Genomic DNA, 19,152 nt, shown 5'->3' with positions numbered 1-19,152 from the left:
ATTGCCTATTCCATTTGTGGTTGTCATGGGGAACGTGATTTAAAGGGGTGGTTGTTACTGTTTGTTGAGCTTAAATTGGGGTTTGTGTCCATCCATTTTGGGAGTAAAGAAGGTTTCCAGGTATTTTCCCACTTTGATAGAGGTTTTAATGGGGTTCGAAACCCGTTCGAACACACGAACATTGAGCGGCTGTTTGAATCGAATTTCGAACATTTTAGTGTTCGCTCATCTCTAGTTATTAGCCTTTATTAATAAATATTAGGTTATTTTAGGATCTTCCTGGGAATGATTGATTATTTTGATCTTCACAATGTATTCATTTAGACTATAGACTGAATATCCTAAATATTCTAAATAACGGTCCGCACACATTTTTTCCCTTTTTTCTTTCCAGTTTATGCTCAAATATATGTTTAATGTTGTATAGGTTTTGTATGTTTTAATGTGTATGTAACTGGCTAAATGAAAGTTTTATTTTTCTATCTTTTCATATACCCAGCTCAAGTTTTTTTTTTTTTTTTTTTACCTTTTCTTTCCATGGTATGAATGTCATCTGTCTTTGTAACCCCAATCCTTAACTGAGAAAAAGGTGAATGATAACAAGCCATCCCTGTATTGGACTGGAGAAAAATGAACTACCTATCGTGAATTCACTAGTGGCCAAATATTTAAAAAATTTTGTGACAATGACAAGAAATATTATAGAAAAATTAATCCACAAGCTAAAATAAGCAATAAACGTTTAATACAATTATCTCCCAGTGCATGAGGAATCCAACAGAAAAGGTTTCATCATAGTACATTTCCCAATCTCACAAAAAAAAAAAGTTTCCATAGTATAATAATCTGACCTAATGTCCCAAATAAAAAGCAATTTGGGTTTCTCCTGAAAGTACAGTATGAAATTCATAGGTTAAAATATTTCATTTTATTTCAAGTCTTACATTTTTCTATTTTCTTTTTAAAATTCATGGACAACACATAGGAATCTAATAGTAAAGCAAAATAGAGTCAAATAGGCTCAAAGTTCTCAAGGACTATGAATGTCAGCTAGCACCCAGAGATGTCCTTGGTTTTATTTTTCCTTTGAAAACGTGTATCTACAGGATCAAATCCCCTTTCATTGGAGCCAAAGAGAGCCCAGCTGGGGGTTTTTGCAATGTAGTCCAAGGCTGTAAATGTCGCTTCGCCTCCAGTCTTCTCATATGTGCGGATCAGTTCTTGGAATCTCTCATAATCAATCCAAGTCCACCACTCATTATCAATCTTGAACTGTTGGAGACAAAATATTAACACGAGAGGATATTAAGATGAGCTTACAACAATTTTTTTTTTTTTTTTTAATTATTATTATTGTTTATTTATATAGCACCATTAATTCCATGGTGCTTTACATTTGAGGGTTACATACCGTACACAAAATATACTAACAGATATAATACTAACAGTGACCGACTGGCACAATGGGGTAGAGGGCTCTGCCCGGAGGGCTTACAATCTATGAGAGCAACAAGAGCAAACTACTCATTTTACCCTAAAAACTGAAAACAAACAAAAACAATAAACACTGTACTAGCACTGCAGGAAAATATAAATATAAAATTCAGATAGCTTTAAGGCCTGGTTCACATCTGTGTTCGGTAATCCGTTCGGGGAGTCTGCATGGGGGCCACCCCGAACATATTACTGAACGCATTGGCAAGCAGTGAGCTTATGAAAGCACACGGACCACATAGACTATAATGGCGTCCCTCCCTTAACTGTCCCTTAAACAATAGTTTCCTAAACAGGATATTCTTTTTTTCAGCCTTTTTTTTTTTTTTTTTTTTTTTTTATTGTAATGAGTTTGCTACAAGTGAAGAGAAGCTGAAAAGGAATAGCAACACTCACAGCAAAAATACTGCTCAATGTCCTAAGCGACATTCAGCCGTGTTTTTCACTTAAAAATCGCCATGGCAAAAAAAGATATCTGGTAGCTTTTACCTGCAAACTTCTCCAACATACCACGGGCAAATTCATGGCCGCTAACTCTCAGTGATTTCACTTAGTAGGGGGGAACATTTCAACTCATCTACATCAGATTTGTGGCATAGATAGGTGTATGTGGTGCATCTTGTGTGGTCCCACAGGATAGGGGAAAAGTATCACATCGCTGGGTCATCCAGCATCTTCTCTGCAAATGGTCAGTGCCCTTGCATGACTGCTGGTCCATTCACTGTTATGGGCTACTGTGACTGCAATCTCTGGAAGCCCCATAGAAGTGAATGGAGAAGGGTCTCACAAACACTTTGATGCTTTATTCACAGAGTGTGCAAAGAGACGTTCATTCCCCAAATTCTGCTGATCTTTTGGCGACCCAGTGGTTGAACACCCAGCAATGTGACACCTATCCTCATCCTATGGAGTATCTTTAATGAGATATCACATTTAATGAAAATTTTAGCCACACAATGAGCCACAACGTGCCATAATAGAATTTTTTTTTTCCAGCAACGCACAAGAAACCGAAAACCAAAAAAATGTATATATAAAAAACTTTTAATTCTCCATAGCACAATAATAATAAAAAAAAAAAAAACAAAAAACAAAAAAAAAAAAAACCACATCTTCTGAAACGGAAAATTCACTTGGAAAAAATGTACACAAAATCACAAAAATATAAGAGTAAAGACAAAAAACACCACATATTGGGCTGCTTACGCGTTTCAGGGCTTGTTGCTCCTTACTCATAGCATGCTATGGCCCAAAAAGTGTTTAAATATTATAGCAATTTCATAAAAAAAAATATTGATTATGTATATATGTATCAGCTCAAAACTGATATTTGCCAGTCCTACAGGAATGTACCTATCAAGAGAGCCACATGACTCTCAGGTTGCCATTACTGGGCCATAGTTTGCCATTGCTGACATCCTTCCAACTGAAAACTTCTGTATTAGAATGTTTAGTCATCCGTATCCAAGCAATATATACTTTCTACATACTTTATAACAAGTATTACATTTGTTGTGTGTTATTTTGTCTAAAATTACATCTCCTAAAGCAATATTGAATTGTTTAATCTAACGCTGAAAGTTAGCAGTCATCAGACTGACTATAAAATATTAACTACAAGACAATTAACCTACAAACAATGCGCTTGCACTACAGAAGTCACAGGAGCTGAACCTCCGCTAGCAATTACACTTTTGACACTGTAGAACCTATTACAACAGTCTTATGCCATGTTACAGTATGATAGAAATGCCAAACTGAAAACCACAAAAAAATCTTCTAAATGAAATGAGGAAGGAGGTAATATAAAAGGGGTTATTGTTTGTATAATAAAATGTAATACAATTTTCTTATATACTGTCGGTATCAATTCCATTTGCCGCTTGAACATTAAATTTTGCTTACTTCCAGGGCATAAAAATTAATCTATGGTCATGTGATGGACACACAAGTGCACGGATTTCTACAGTCATGGCTCAGTACAGACATCCGTCTAGTAGCGACCTGTACACCTGTCTCAACATTTGGCTCAATATTGGTCTGAAACTGGACAAGCCCTCTAATGCTAATCTCTGCTAAAAGTTATTCTTTAGTGTATTGTTACACCGTATAGTGAGGTCTGCTGAACAGAGAATTCTGCCATTGAATGGGGCAGGTCATGTTATTGGCCAGAACTCACTGTTTCTATGGGAGCCTATGAGTGCCTGGAGGTAAGGCTACTCAGCTGAAATGGAAGGGGACGGCTAAAACAAGAAATAGATACAGTAAATAGATAATACCACCTAAGTCAAACATCGCAGTCAGCAGCTTTCTATAAAAAACTGGGCAAAAAAAAAATAAACCAGTGTGACCCATTGTCATTCTATGGCACATATCTACATAAAAAGAGGTATGCATGAATAGCGCTTGTGTACTGTGCAACAAAGTATATCATTTGGCTAAAAAGGAAAGTGCTTTATCCGAATGTTTCATCAATGAAGGGGAAATAACATGAACCACTTTTATCTGTGCTCTGCCAGCGAGAGGCAAACAAGCAAGCCTGTGCATTTGCAAATTGTACTACATTCACGGCATAACTAATTTCCCAGTAACATTACATTACACTACTTTTTACATAATGCTTTGGTAATTGTCCCTGTGACTCCTAGGTCTATACAGAAGATTTTGTATCCATTTAGAAATGACAGATGATTTGAAAAGTAATATGTATCAGGATGCTGATAGATTCAGACTTAACACAAGAGGCCCATTGTAGCCAAACGCATAATAGACATACTGCTTACTTAGCTGCAACATAAATAGCAAAGGCCTCTGCTACCTGATTCCAAATGTGAAGGAGGGTTGGCAAGATCTTGGCTCTTTCCATTAGGACCATTGTGAGATGTATGCCAGAAATAATGGAACGGAATATCATCAGCAGAGTGGCCGTGACATTCACATCGTGAAGGTGAAATTCCTTTGCTTGGAGCCAAAAATTCACCCTTCATGCTCTGGCACATTAGTTAAAAAGCCAACGTCTTGCATTTATCTTCCAATGATGATGCACAAATATATAATGAATACAAGCTTTAAAGTTACTTAAGACACGTAGGGAAAATATCTGTTGCAGATAAAGTCTGTGCTTTGCAAATTCGAAACCAAATAGGCATGCTGCGCACCTGAATATCCACGATATGGCCTCAACTCCAGAGCAAAACAATCTGCTATATTACATGTATTGTACCTTATGGATTTTCAGATCAGAAACCACAACTGAGGCTAGGTTCACACCTGCGCCCGCTCTCCGCCTGGGGATTCCGTCCCCCATTCCGCTTTAAAAATGCGGAGAGAAAAGTCCTGCAAGCAGTGCTTTTCTCTCCACATTTTCTGTCCCTTTGGGTGGAAACCTGAAGGACCCTATTATACTCTATGGAATCCGTGGGTTTCCAAAGGTAAGCATTTTTTTTTTTTTTTTTTTTAAGCGGACTAGGTTTCTGCAGGTGTGAACGTAGCGTAAGCCGACACGCCTGTAAAAAGCTTAAACAGTGTAATTTTTTTTTTCACGATTTCAAGAGGTTAACAAAAAATGCAATATGAGCCTAGAACAATACAGATTTTCAACGTGCATTAAAGGGATCCCATCATTAAAACAAGAAAAATGGCTGCTTCTTGTGGCCTGTGGGCATGCACAATCGGCTCTGCCTGAGACCTAGAAGTTTGACCCCAGCGCCGGAAGAAGACACGTGAAGAAGCAGTTCCTAAAAAAAAAAGATGGCGGTATTGCTGGAGAGTTCTCTCGCAGCATTGGGGACTCCCCGAGTGATGTTTAAGCGCTGGGGCCTGTCCCCAGTGCTGTGAGAGAACTAATTTGCATACCAACAAAAAAAAAAAAAAAGGGATTTCTACCGAACGGTGGCGCACAGAAGACATCTAAAGGTAGGAGAAGAATAGCCTTTAAGGCTATTCCTACATGTTAGTCACAAAAAATTGCATTTTAATGATAGGATCCCTTTAACTATAAAGAGTGGGCCATTTCCTTATTTCTATCCATTACGGGCGTGTGTTTGCATCTGACTGTTGGGAGCGGTAGTGTGTACATGGGATTCCTACTGATCCTTATTCTGAATACAATAGGTAGTGGCACCGTATATTTCGGGAGCATGGACGGCTGGGATTGGATTTGCAGCCTGTGTGAAGGGTGAGTGCAGGATTGATTGAATGAGTGGAGTGAACTGACCCCTTACAGTATGCAGGTACTAGTACAATCCTTATGTGACACATACTGCCCTGCCCTGTACTGTTATCAGTATGTCACTGGGAGGCAGGGACTCCTAGTACTATAGATAACCATGATGCTAGGAGTCTGGCTCCTGGCATACTGTTCAGGCTGGTAAATCTGTCCAGCAGACAGAGTTTCATGGGTGAAACTCGGTCTTGTGAATCTAGGCTAACTCTTCGAGGAAATCCAGTCAGGTTTAAGTTCTGGTTCTTAATAAATGAATCTACTAGATTAGAGATGAGCGAACAGTAAAATGTTCGAGGTTAGATATTCGTTTCGAGTAGCCCCTCAATATTCGACTACTCGATTCGAATATCGAACCCTATTATAGTCTATGGGGGGGAAATGCTCGTTTCAGGGGTCGGCAACGTTCGATCAAATTATACTTATCAAGTCCACGAGTGAGGGTTGGGCTGGATCCTCCGAGCAGTCTTCTCCTTGCAGCGTCCCTGTGGCGTCTCCCAGCTCTTCATTCACTCTGCCAGGCATCGGGCATGCGCAGTCGGCTCAGCCCAGGCCCGATGCCTGGCAAAGTGAATGAAGAGCCGGAAGACGCCGTGGGGAAGCTGCACGGAGAAGACTTCTAAAGGTAGGAGAAAAACCAGTGTTGATTGGCTGACTGTATAGCATTCGGCCAATCAATGCTGGTTCTGCATCGAACTTTTCCATTCGAATAGTGAGTGGTACTTGATCGAGTATGAGTATTTCGAATACCGTAGTATTCGATCGAATACCTACTCGATCGAGTACTACTCGCTCATCTCTATACTAGATTGTTGTCATGCCAGATTATACAAACATTTGGATAACAAGGTCATCCACGTTTCTTCAGTTTCAAGGGGGTTAATGTACGGGCTTTTCTCACTAAGTGCTGAGATGATCACCTTTAATTACTTAATATAAGATATACGATATAATATATAAAAAGATATTACAAAAAGAAAGCTGTATGAAAAGGACAACACATAAAAATCTCATACATCATCAAAGATGACTCAACCTTTTTAAAGCTCACTGCGCCAGCACTTTAATTCTGACATCTAAAAACTGGTAGATATTTTAATTTACCCCAGCTCTATACTATGACTGAGGGGAAAAAAAGAGTTAAGTTTTGTTTTGCGGATTGGGACCTGAAAGTGACCCGGGGGAAAAAAAAAAAAAAAAAAGAAAAGAAAAAAAAAAAGTAGCCCCATTTTATAGGTGGGCTCAGTGAAAGTAGGTGGTATCAATTCAGGAAGGCAGGGCCAACATAAGTATCTGCTCCATGTAACACAGTCCTGTGTAAAGTAATTTTGCACAGGACCGCTTTACATGGAAGCAGCAGTCCTATGCAAGTTACTATATGTATGACTAACTTACACAGGACTATATGTAAAGGCAGCAGTCCTATGTAAGTAAAGTTACAAGCAGTGGGGTCAGGGTGGCAACTAAACTGTAGGTGCAGCAGCGTCCGCCATCACATATATAGTCTTCTGATTCCAGGGTTGAGGTGTAATGGGGTTATTGTATGACTTGCTACTCCAATACATATAGTTTGAATTCAGTGCATAAATAGGGAGTCTAAGGTCTCATACACGCTACTTTTTTCACACTTCTGTGTGCATTCAATTTTTCACTGATTCAAATAGACTTGAATGAGTAAACTGTCCAAGACAGACAAGAATAACACATGCACTAAGCTTCAAGAAGTGGAAAAAAGGATCAGTGAGAAAAAAACAAAAACAAACAAAAAAACCTTATGTGCTTAGCTGTATAGAAATAAATGCACAAGTGCCACCTGTAAATAAAACAGCACACTGGCGAATAATGGTTGTGAGCATGAGCTCTAAGACAATCTATTTCCATAAACCCTCTGTGAGCCGAAACAAAGATCCAAGATATATCAGTAGGTTCAGATCCAGGTCCCTCTATAGCAATCCTGCTCTAAAGTACAACTAAACTTTTGGTCAACTTTTGATTTTCTGTCAGTATTTGTATCATTAATAAATTAGTATTATACTTTAACAAATTTTTACTCCATTCTATGAAACCCAACATCCGTTTATTCGTTCCCTGGCGTCTGTATTGAGAGCTGCTCTTACCCCTCACTGAAGGTTGGAGACCTGTCTAAATACACAAGCCGGGAGGCTTTGTCCGTGCATTTTGGGGATTCCTGCACATGTGTTAGAGTGGTCGGCTTTGGACCACAGTGTGTTTTTCTAGACATGTCTAAATACCTTTCTCCATCTACCCTTGATACCTCATCCCTGTATCAACCTCAATGGACAGTCTCCACTAAACTACCCTTTTAATACAATATCACCCTTCCCACGAATGTAGCAACACAAATCATGGTTAAATGCTTAATCGTTACTGCTGTGCAGCTTATTCATGAACACCCTTAACAACTCACTGCATCTTCCTTCATCCGACTGGTAACTTTCTATTAGATGCCACTCACTCGATTTGATGGAATAGTCTATGAAATCTGATAACTGATCCAGAGTTTCTTAAATCTGTCGTTTCTAAGAATGATATCCATCTCACACTGAACTTCCTAGAAACCACAGTAATTTGCTAGTCTGTGCAGTGTGTCTTTTGCTGCTAGTTTATTATTTCTAGATTTTTATTTCCATTTTGTTTCCTGAAAGAGAAAAACGATTTGTTTATCAGTAGTTTATGGTAATAGATGAGATGACAGAGGAATGTGATGTTCCCCACTGGATACTGGAAGATCCACATAAATGATATACGCTGTCAGTCATCGCACTGTTGACTTTACATTAATAACCAGATTAATTCAACAGTGGGAAACAAAAGGACAAAACTCAACCTAACATTGCAAAATACATAGTCAAAATTCTGCAAGACTCTTCCCTTTTGTTAACCCGTGTCCATTTGCTCCAGGTGCCTGGTATTTCTCCTGTTCTCAACTACAGAAGTAGTGCAGTATGTCTCAGCACAGACCCATTAATAGTCACTAGTAAGGAGAGTATACTGCCACACAGACCTCCTTCTCCTGTGTCAATCTCTTACCATAGTGACTAGCACAGAAAGAGAATGTGATATGCAAAAGTGACATACATTGGTGGCAGCTAAATTTCTACTTTACTTTTACTCTACTGGATTTCTTTGTGTAGTCTTCCTTCCTTACCAAGACCTGAAATAAATTCCTCACTATAATTTTGATAAAACCTTCAGGGTCTTTGAGGGGCCACACGGTGGCTCAGTGGTTAGCACTGCAGCCTTGCAGCGCTGGAGTCCTGGTGTTCAAATCCCGCCAAGGGCATAAAACCATCTGCAAGGAGTTTGTATGTTCTCCCCGTGTTTGCATGGATTTCCATCCCATATTCCAAAAAAGACATAACAATAGGGAAAAATGTACATTGTGAGCTCTATGTGGGGCTCACAATCTACATAAAAAAAAAAAAAGAACCTTCAGGGTCATTCAGGGTCCAGGGGAATTTCCTGGGCTGTAACTGCACAAAGGCAGTTACAGCCCAGGAAATTCCCCTGGACAGCATATTTATCTATGGTATTGTGAATCACTGCCTCACCATGGAACTACTGTCCAGTCATGAATACAGTACAGGACAGCAGCCCTGCGGTGCACAGCAACTCACAGCATCAAAGAACCTCTGGACACAGTGCCGGAAAACATACCAATAGAATATACCACTGTGTAGGGACTCAAACAGATATCTAAACTGGTGTAAGTGACTCTATATAGTGACATCTTATTCTTCAGGCAGATTCGCCTTGCGAATCCGCCTGAAGACACTCCCTCCTCCCAACTAGGCCCATTCATTGGGCCTAATCCGGAGATGAGTGCGTGACTGTATACTGGACACTGGCATCCAGTCGCAGCTACCAGTTTTTTGGTCTGGAAACTGAGTCGGAGGCTGCCTCAGCTTCCAGACCAAAAGACCCCGTGTTATCCCGGCCTTATTCTGTAAGTTCTTTGTTGCCGCTTTTTTTTTTTTCCTGCAGCGTCTTTTTGCTGCAAACGGTTACGTGGGGCTTTAGCCTAAATCAGATTTTGTCAGTGATCGCATGGCTCCAAACATCAATGCCAATATACATTAGCTGTAATACCGTTGTAAATAAATGGACTGTACAAGCACTATCTAAATGAGCTCTATAGCCTAGTCATCATGTACAATTATCTATAATAATTAAGTTTTATCGTTCCCTTGCCAGAGACCAAAGAAGACTAAACACAACGCCCTCTCCAGCCAAGCTCCACGCCTTCAAACAGCCCAATAAAATTAGAGAAGGATCTGCTTTAGGAGATTGTAAAGCCTCGCATACTTAAATTAGGTATGTTCAGTGTCTAAAATTGCACAAAAGAATTTTAAAAGAGTCCCAACATTAGTGAAATATAGAGTTAAAAACAGTTGCTATTTTTTCTAGAAGTTTTTTAGGAAGTACCTACCTTTTTATGAGCAATCAGCATACAGTTTGAATGTTCATGTTCACATGCAACTTCATAATCTGGGAGCACATCTGCCAACTCCTGGACAAAATGTACAACCTCTTCATGCCAAGGGACATTTGCCATAGTTAGATTGCTAGCAGAACTCTCCCCGCAATAGGTCACACCCTATAAAAAGCATGAGAGCTGAATCCAAAAAATTGTACTAGGAATAATTTCATTAATATGCACGTCTCAGGAAATTAGTCTTTTATTTATACACCAAATAACATCTTCACTTGATATTATCTAATGCATATAAAAGCTAAAAAAAGCAAATCTGTATTTCAAACCACCAAAGTTAATATATGCAGAATGCCTGCCTTTGGATGCATCAGTTGATGCAGAAGATATTACCAGATTTATAATGAAAAGAATGACATCAAATAAAGAGTACAAGTTAAAAATGCTTATAGAGAGGCCATTGTCCTTTACAAGACTTATCTTATACTGGGTCCTGGTGACAGACTTTTATCAACCCAGCCCCATGGATGGATCGAATCAAGCAACCTTAAGGCTTAGGCCTCAGGTTGCGAAACACAGCAAAAATACACTGCTTAAAAAAAATGTGACGGAAACGCTTCACTTCTTTCAAGCAGTGTTTTTCATTGCATTTTCAGAAAGCTTTCTTCTGCAGACTTTCTGCCCCAATTCTACCTACATGGAAAATGTTAGCATTTCCACAAGTATAATGGACATGCTAGGATTTTCAAAAACGCAGGTTTTCGACTGTGGATTTTATTCTGCAATATGTGGATGGGATTAGCGTTTTATAGTACCTGGAAAGTGGATGGGATTCTGGTTAAGTTTTTGCAACACTGGGCTTCAGCCCAACAGTGTTTTCCCTTCGTGAATTATAGTCGTCATAGCCAAAATACAAGGGGAAGTCTTAACCACTATACACCCAAAGCTATTGCATAGGGCACCAGGTATCAGGAAGGTGTGATGGGGGGCAGGACACTGCTGACCATAAACTGGCAATTTTTTAATGGCCGATATTAATTCTCACCTCTAAGTGGGCAGTATACTGCGTGTGAACAGTAAAGGGGTGGTATTAGGGGGATCCACACATAGATTTACTTAGGGAAGCACAAGTGCCAATCTTACCACTGCTTAGATATTACCTATTTTGTCAATAACCTCAAAAGAGGTAAACTGCAATGTCCTCATTTCTCCAGAGAGCTCATTTGCATATTGACATATTACCCTAGCCTATCAACCTGTAATGTTTAATTGATATGCTGGCTTCTATTGACAGACTTCCTTTAATGAAAACCTGGTAACAAATAAGATCATGTGGACACTTTCCTGTTCTGTAAAAGTGCAGTCTACTAATAACCCCTGTGGACAGTAAGTAACAAATTTCCAATTCATTCATAAATAGAAAAATCTACCGCAAGGTGAAACAGATGAACCCTTATATAGCTAGAGGACAAGAGAACTCCTCAAGGGTTGGAACCATAGATGCTCAGTAGCCACTCGATTGTTGATAGGCCAAGTAATACTGGCAACTAACAAGTGGCTTGGTGCTTGCAAAGCTTGTCCACTACTTGGATCCACTGATCAGCATGAGACAGACCGTTCTCTGTAGATCTGACATTGGTGTCTTTGATGAAACAATCCCTTATTATTTAGAGAAAAGTTTAGCAGGATTAGACTTCTAACAGAAGCTGAATAAACTTGCTGATGCATAGTATTCTCAGAAGTCTACATGTACGGGGAAGACAAACAAGCTAATTAATAATCCTCGTCATTAAACTGGTGCTATTTCAGTGTAAAGTAAACAATAAGGAAGCAGTAGGATTTATTCTCAATATAAAACTTGCAGTGGCTGCAGAATATTGAAGAAATAAGGCAGAAAATATTACTAGAATATCAAACAAATAATAATACTTTGTACCAACTATGTGTAATTATGTGGTTTTTGTCAACAGCATCGCTACAGACTAGATGTCTAATGCATCTTTTCTAAATAAAAACTTTTTTTTTATTCCTCTTCCTGTACAGTATGCTAGGCAAGGAACTAGCCCTAACACTAACCATGGAGTATGGACAATGACCTTTTGAACATTCAGGAACCTTATATATACCCGGACTACTACAAAAGTAGTGTATATATTTACAAAAGGTATGTAGTTTATCCCTGTAACATACTAGTATCAAATGAATTTGCTTGGGGGAAGGGAGGCTGGTAGACTCCCTTTAAAGAGGACCTTTCATCAGATCGGGCACATGCAGTTTTATATACTGCTGGAAAGCTGACAGTGCGCTGAATTCAGCGCACTGTCGGCTTTCCAGATCTGTGCCCGGTGTAAAGCGCTATCGGTCCTGGTACTGTAGCGCTTTAGTGTCAGAAGGGCATTTCTGACAGTTAGCCAGGGACGCCCTTCTGCCCAGCAGCGCCTATCGCGCTGTGCTGTGTGAGTGGGGAGGAACGCCTCCTCCCTCTGCTCACACAGCTCATCCATAGACAAGTATTATCAGGAGCAGGAGGAGGGAGTCACTCCCCGCTCCACAGTACAGCGTGATAGGCGCTGCTGGGCAGAAGGGCGTCCCTGGCTAAGTGTCAGAAACGCCCTTCTGACTGTAAAGCGCTACGGTACCGGGACCGATAGCGCTTTACACCGGGCACAGATCGGGAAAGCCGATAGTGCGCTGAATTCAGCGCACTGTCAGCTTTCCAGCAGTATATGGAACTGCCTGTGCCCAATCTGATGAAAGGTCCTCTTTAAATACTGCAATAGATTTAGAAAACATATTAACCCCTTGAGGATTCAAGGTAGTTAGGACCTTAAAGCTTAGAGACATAATATATATATATATATATATTTATTTATTTTATTTTTTCATTACCCTTCCAAAGAGGGATTATTCTTTGCGTGTTGAATTGTACTTTTCATTTGACAGTATTTTAGGGTACATATGTTTTGATTAGATTAACGTTTTGGGGGGATCCGTGTGAAAAACAAACAAACAATTCTATCATTATTTTTTGTATTTTGTTTCTATAATGTTCACTTTGCATTAAAAATGACTGAGCAACTTTGTCCGTTCGGCCATGGCGATTACAGTATTAAATGTTTATACTGGTCATTGTTTACATGATTTCTTAAACACACAACAATATAATTTTTCAGAATTGAAATATTCCTGGAGTCGCTGTATTCTGACAATTTTTTTTTTTTTTTTTACTGTTTAGTTGACGGAGCTATGTGAGGACTCTATTTGCAGAGCAAGTTGTTTTTATTGGCACCAATTTTTGGTATGCACGATTTTTTGATAATTACTGCTATTTTTTGGAGGGAAGCGAGTTGAATGATATATATTACTCTTCGAATATACCGTATTTTTCGGACTATAAGACGCACTTTTTTTCCCCAAAATTTTTGGGGAAAAGAAGGGTGCGTCTTATAGTCTGAAGGTGGCGCCTGGCATCCGCTGTAATAGAGAGGCGGAAGCCGGCAAGTGATAGACGCCATTACAGGTGCCGGGGCCTGAGACATCGCTGCGCTCCTCTGCCCTACATGAAGCCAGCAGCGGCAGGGGCTCCTCCGTCCCCCCGCTGCTGGCTTCATGAAGGGCAGAGGATCGTAGCGATGTCTCAGGCCCCGGCGTCTATCCCTCCCCAGCATCCGCCTCTCTAGTACAGCGGATGCCGGGTCAGTATCGGTGGCCCCTTCTCCCCCGGGGCCGGTCCCCATCGGCCCCGTACCTGTAAAGTTGCAGGCCGGCTCCTGCGCGGCGATATCGCAGGAGCCGACCTGTCCGGGTGACAGCCGGGAGCCTAATGAGGCTCCCCGGCCTGTCACTGCTGTATTAGTATTGCGGCTGGTCTCTATGACCAGCCGCCGTAATACTAATATACAGAATGTCCCATAGACGGCAATACAGTTGTATTGCCGTCTATGGGACTTGCGATCAAGTGACCGCAGGTTCAAGCCCCCGGGGGGGGGGAATAAAATAGTAAAAAAAAAAAAAAAAGCTTTAAAAATATGAAATAAATAAAAGTTCTAAATCACCGCCTGTTTTTTTTTTCAATACAAGGTGATCTAAGCAATAGATATCCCCCAAAATGGTATAACTAAAAAGTGCAGCTGGCCCCGCAAAAAAAAACACTCTATGCATCCCCGTACAGCTGCAGGGTCACCTGTCAATGTGGCCTTGCAGCTGTTGCAAAACTACAACTCCCATATATTAAATATTTTACCAGTTTTTGCTTCAAAATTTTTTTTTCCCTATTTTCCTCCTCTAAAACGTCTTATAGTCCGAAAAATACGGTATATATTTTTTCTTATTTTTATTGTTTTGTTTACTGTGACGTTGAGTGCTAACTATATGCATAGAACAACATAATGGTATGCTGCAGACAGGGAAGGGGGTTAAAGTAAACCTTTCTTGTCCTTCCAGATGGGCCATGTTATATAACAATGTGCTGAATTCAGGGCACTGTCTCTTTCAATTTTGGCATTTTAGGGGTCCATCTTATTCTCAAAACATACAAAAACATTCTGGTGTAGGTTTGTATCTAACATCTGTTGGAGAAATTTCTAGGATTGTTCTATTTATCTGAATGGGACATAAAGATATCCATGCTATAGAACTGACCTCAGTCAAGAATTTTCTGCAACAAATCTTCTGTATACTCAAAGAGGACCTTTCACCATATCCGGGCACAGGCAGTGTTATATACTGTCGGAAAGCTGACAGTGCGCTGAGTTCAGCACACTGTCGGCTTTCCCGATCTGTGCCCGGTGTGAAGAGCTTACGGTCCGGTACCGTAGCTCTTCTATGGTCAGAAGGGCGTTTCTGACCATTAGCCAGAGACGTCCTTCTGCTTCGCGGCGCCTATCGCGCTGTGCTGTGGAGTGGGGAGGAACGCCCCCTCCCCTCCTGATAATGCTCGTCTATGGACGAGCTGTGTGAGCAGAGGGAGGGGGCATTCCTCCCCGCTCCACAGCACAGCGCGATAGGCGCCACGAGGCAGAAGGACGTCTCTGGCTAATGGTCAGAAACGCCCTTCTGACCATAGAAGAGCTACGGTTAGAGATGAGCGAACACTAAAATGTTCGAGGTTCGAAATTCGATTCGAACAGCCGCTCACTGTTCGAGTGTTCGAATGGGTTTCGAACCCCATTATAGTCTATGGGGAACATAAACTCGTTAAGGGGGAAACCCAAATTCGTGTCTGGAGGGTCACCAAGTCCACTATGACACCCCAGGAAATGATACCAACACCCTGGAATGACACTGGGACAGCAGGGGAAGCATGTCTGGGGGCATAAAAGTCACTTTATTTCATGGAAATCCCTGTCAGTTTGCGATTTTCGCAAGCTAACTTTTCCCCATAGAAATGCATTGGCCAGTGCTGATTGGCCAGAGTACGGAACTCGACCAATCAGCGCTGGCTCTGCTGGAGGAGGCGGAGTCTAAGATCGCTCCACACCAGTCTCCATTCAGGTCCGACCTTAGACTCCGCCTCCTCCGGCAGAGCCAGCGCTGATTGGCCGAAGGCTGGCCAATGCATTCCTATGCGAATGCAGAGACTTAGCAGTGCTGAGTCAGTTTTGCTCAACTACACATCTGATGCACACTCGGCACTGCTACATCAGATGTAGCAATCTGATGTAGCAGAGCCGAGGGTGCACTAGAACCCCTGTGCAAACTCAGTTCACGCTAATAGAATGCATTGGCCAGCGCTGATTGGCCAATGCATTCTATTAGCCCGATGAAGTAGAGCTGAATGTGTGTGCTAAGCACACACATTCAGCACTGCTTCATCACGCCAATACAATGCATTAGCCAGTGCTGATTGGCCAGAGTACGGAATTCGGCCAATCAGCGCTGGCTCTGCTGGAGGAGGCGGAGTCTAAGGTCGGACCTGAATGGAGACTGGTGTGGAGCGATCTTAGACTCCGCCTCCTCCAGCAGAGCCAGCGCTGATTGGCCGAATTCCGTACTCTGGCCAATCAGCGCTGGCCAATGCATTCTATTAGCCCGATGAAGTAGAGCTGAATGTGTGTGCTAAGCACACACATTCAGCACTGCTTCATCACGCCAATACAATGCATTAGCCAGTGCTGATTGGCCAGAGTACGGAATTCGGCCAATCAGCGCTGGCTCTGCTGGAGGAGGCGGAGTCTAAGGTCGGACCTGAATGGAGACTGGTGTGGAGCGATCTTAGACTCCGCCTCCTCCAGCAGAGCCAGCGCTGATTGGCCGAATTCCGTACTCTGGCCAATCAGCACTGGCTAATGCATTGTATTGGCGTGATGAAGCAGTGCTGAATGTGTGTGCTTAGCACACACATTCAGCTCTACTTCATCGGGCTAATAGAATGCATTGGCCAATCAGCGCTGGCCAATGCATTCTATTAGCGTGAACTGAGTTTGCACAGGGGTTCTAGTGCACCCTCGGCTCTGCTACATCAGATTGCTACATCTGATGTAGCAGTGCCGAGTGTGCATCAGATGTGTAGTTGAGCAAAACTGACTCAGCACTGCTAAGTCTCTGCATTCGCATAGGAATGCATTGGCCAGCCTTCGGCCAATCAGCGCTGGCTCTGCCGGAGGAGGCGGAGTCTAAGGTCGGACCTGAATGGAGACTGGTGTGGAGCGATCTTAGACTCCGCCTCCTCCAGCAGAGCCAGCGCTGATTGGTCGAGTTCCGTACTCTGGCCAATCAGCGCTGGCCAATGCATTCTATTAGCCCGATGAAGTAGAGCTGAATGTGTGTGCTTAGCACACACATTCAGCTCTACTTCATCAGGCTAATAGAATACATTGGCCAATCAGCGCTGGCCAATGCATTCTATTAGCTTGATGAAGCAGAGTGTGCACAAGGGTTCAAGCGCACCCTCGGCTCTGATGTAGCAGAGCTGAGGGTGCACAAGGGTTCAAGTGCACCCTCGGCTCTCCTACATCAGAGCCGAGGGTGCGCTTGAACCCTTGTGCAGCCTCGGCTCTGCTACATCAGAGCCGAGGGTGCGCTTGAACCCTTGTGCACACTCTGCTTCATCAAGCTAATAGAATGCATTGGCCAGCACTGATTGGCCAGAGTACGGAATTCGGCCAATCAGCGCTGGCCAATGCATCCCTATGGGAAAAAGTTTATCTCACAAAAATCACAATTACACACCCGATAGAGCCCCAAAAAGTTATTTTTAATAACATTCCCCCCTAAATAAAGGTTATCCCTAGCTATCCCTGCCTGTACAGCTATCCCTGTCTCATAGTCACAAAGTTCACATTCTCATATGACCCGGATTTGAAATCCACTATTCGTCTAAAATGGAGGTCACCTGATTTCGGCAGCCAATGACTTTTTCCAATTTTTTTCAATGCCCCCGGTGTCGTAGTTCCTGTCCCACCTCCCCTGCGCTGTTATTGGTGCAAAAAAGGCGCCAGGGAAGGTGGGAGGGGAATCGAATTTTGGCGCACTTTACCACGTGGTGTTCGATTCGATTCGAACATGGCGAACACCCTGATATCCGATCGAACATGTGTTCGATAGAACACTGTTCGCTCATCTCTAGCTACGGTCATTGGCACACTGTCAGCTTTCCGGCAGTATATAACACTGCATGTGCCCAGATATGGTGAAAGGTCCTCTTTAATAAGAAATGCGATCTTACCTTAACTTCTATGAAGTCTGGCTTTCCAAGTTTCACCAGGTCTGCATATGCTTTTAGCTCATCCACATTCCATGCCTTAACAAGGGTTAACCTGTATACTGTTCGTTGTTGCTATAAAACAAAAAGTAATACATTAAATACAATAAATATATACATGTCTTAAAAGGAATTAAATACAATATTAATGGACTATCCTTTGGCTAGGTGATTAATATGTATTTGTGAAGGTCCGACACATGGCACAGCCGCAGATCATCTGATTAGGGATAGTGCGGCTACTAGTAAGTTTTACATGCTGGGAACCATGATGTGCACTTGCTGTATGAAATGTAGCAGCGGGTTTAGGTACTGCAGCACTGTCCCATTGAAGTCTATGGGATAGTGCCACAACTACACTTTGTATGGCAAGTGGGCAGCTTGGCTATTGGCATGTAAACATCACTGGGAGACATGCCAACCTGGAGTACCTGATATGTGAAGGTCCTGCATGATGGACACACATTAATTCCTTTAATAACCAATATTAGTACAATAGTGAAATTGAAGAATTTAGGCTAAAAATACAGTAGCTTTAGTAGGCCGAGTAATACTCTGGAACATCATAATTCTCTCAAGTAAAGTACCTACAGTATATAACGTGCAAGTTTTAGGCATTAGCCAGCTATAGGTTAGCTGTGACTTATTGAATACACTGAAGACATTTTTTAGGGTTGTAAGATCAGTTTGAGGCCAAGCTATTCCCAAGCCCAGAAAGCTTTGGTTGGGGAACCCCATCATGTATGGCACATTATGTATACATAAATATACTCTAGTTCATTCTGTATATACAGTAGATTACTGCATTGTATTGGCATGAAGACAATTGTGTGCCACCATACAATGACATCCCTGAAGCAAATTTGTCATAGAAAGGGCAATATCAGCTCCTTTGACACTTAACGACAAGTCTCCTCAAACTGCTGCTGTCAGAGATTTACAGCTTGCCTAAGGCATAACAGTCTGAGATGTCAGCTGCTGGGTACTTTCTGTCTACTCTGTCTACTTCAATGTACAAAAAAATATAACTACGGCACTCCCAATAAATGCAAAAAAGTTAGAAAATTTTATTAGATTTTAAACATTTTGATGAAAATTAACAGTGCTTAGTTGGTTAGTACAGACATAAGTTACATTTTTATTTATTTTTTTATTAGGAATAGCGTGGTTATATTTTTAGTACATTGTTAGAGACATTGCCTCATTGGCACCCATCCCACAGTTTGGGGAAGTCTGTATAGACATATGCATAACCTTCTCCTATATTATTCTGTCTTCTTG

At 41.6% G+C, this 19,152-nt stretch overlaps 1 protein-coding gene across 1 annotated transcript in view; it reads right to left on the bottom strand.

Annotated features, from left to right (window-relative positions):
- Positions 1-746: 746 nt before the first annotated feature.
- Positions 747-19,152, bottom strand: part of LOC142195260 (S-adenosyl-L-methionine-dependent tRNA 4-demethylwyosine synthase TYW1-like) — a 119,716-nt gene continuing 101,310 nt past the window's right edge. The window contains exons 14-16 of the mRNA XM_075264883.1: positions 17,836-17,946; positions 10,167-10,334; positions 747-1,272 (exon numbers count right to left, since the gene is read on the bottom strand). Of these exons, the coding sequence (XP_075120984.1) occupies positions 1,051-1,272; positions 10,167-10,334; positions 17,836-17,946 (501 nt within the window). The 3' untranslated portion in view covers positions 747-1,050. The remainder of the gene's footprint in view (positions 1,273-10,166; positions 10,335-17,835; positions 17,947-19,152) is intronic.

This window comes from Leptodactylus fuscus, chromosome 2 (assembly GCF_031893055.1).
Source record: "Leptodactylus fuscus isolate aLepFus1 chromosome 2, aLepFus1.hap2, whole genome shotgun sequence".
NCBI classification, from domain to species: Eukaryota; Metazoa; Chordata; class Amphibia; order Anura; family Leptodactylidae; genus Leptodactylus; species Leptodactylus fuscus.
Note: the sequence above shows the minus strand (reverse complement) of the source record. Positions and strands in the feature narration are given on the sequence as shown.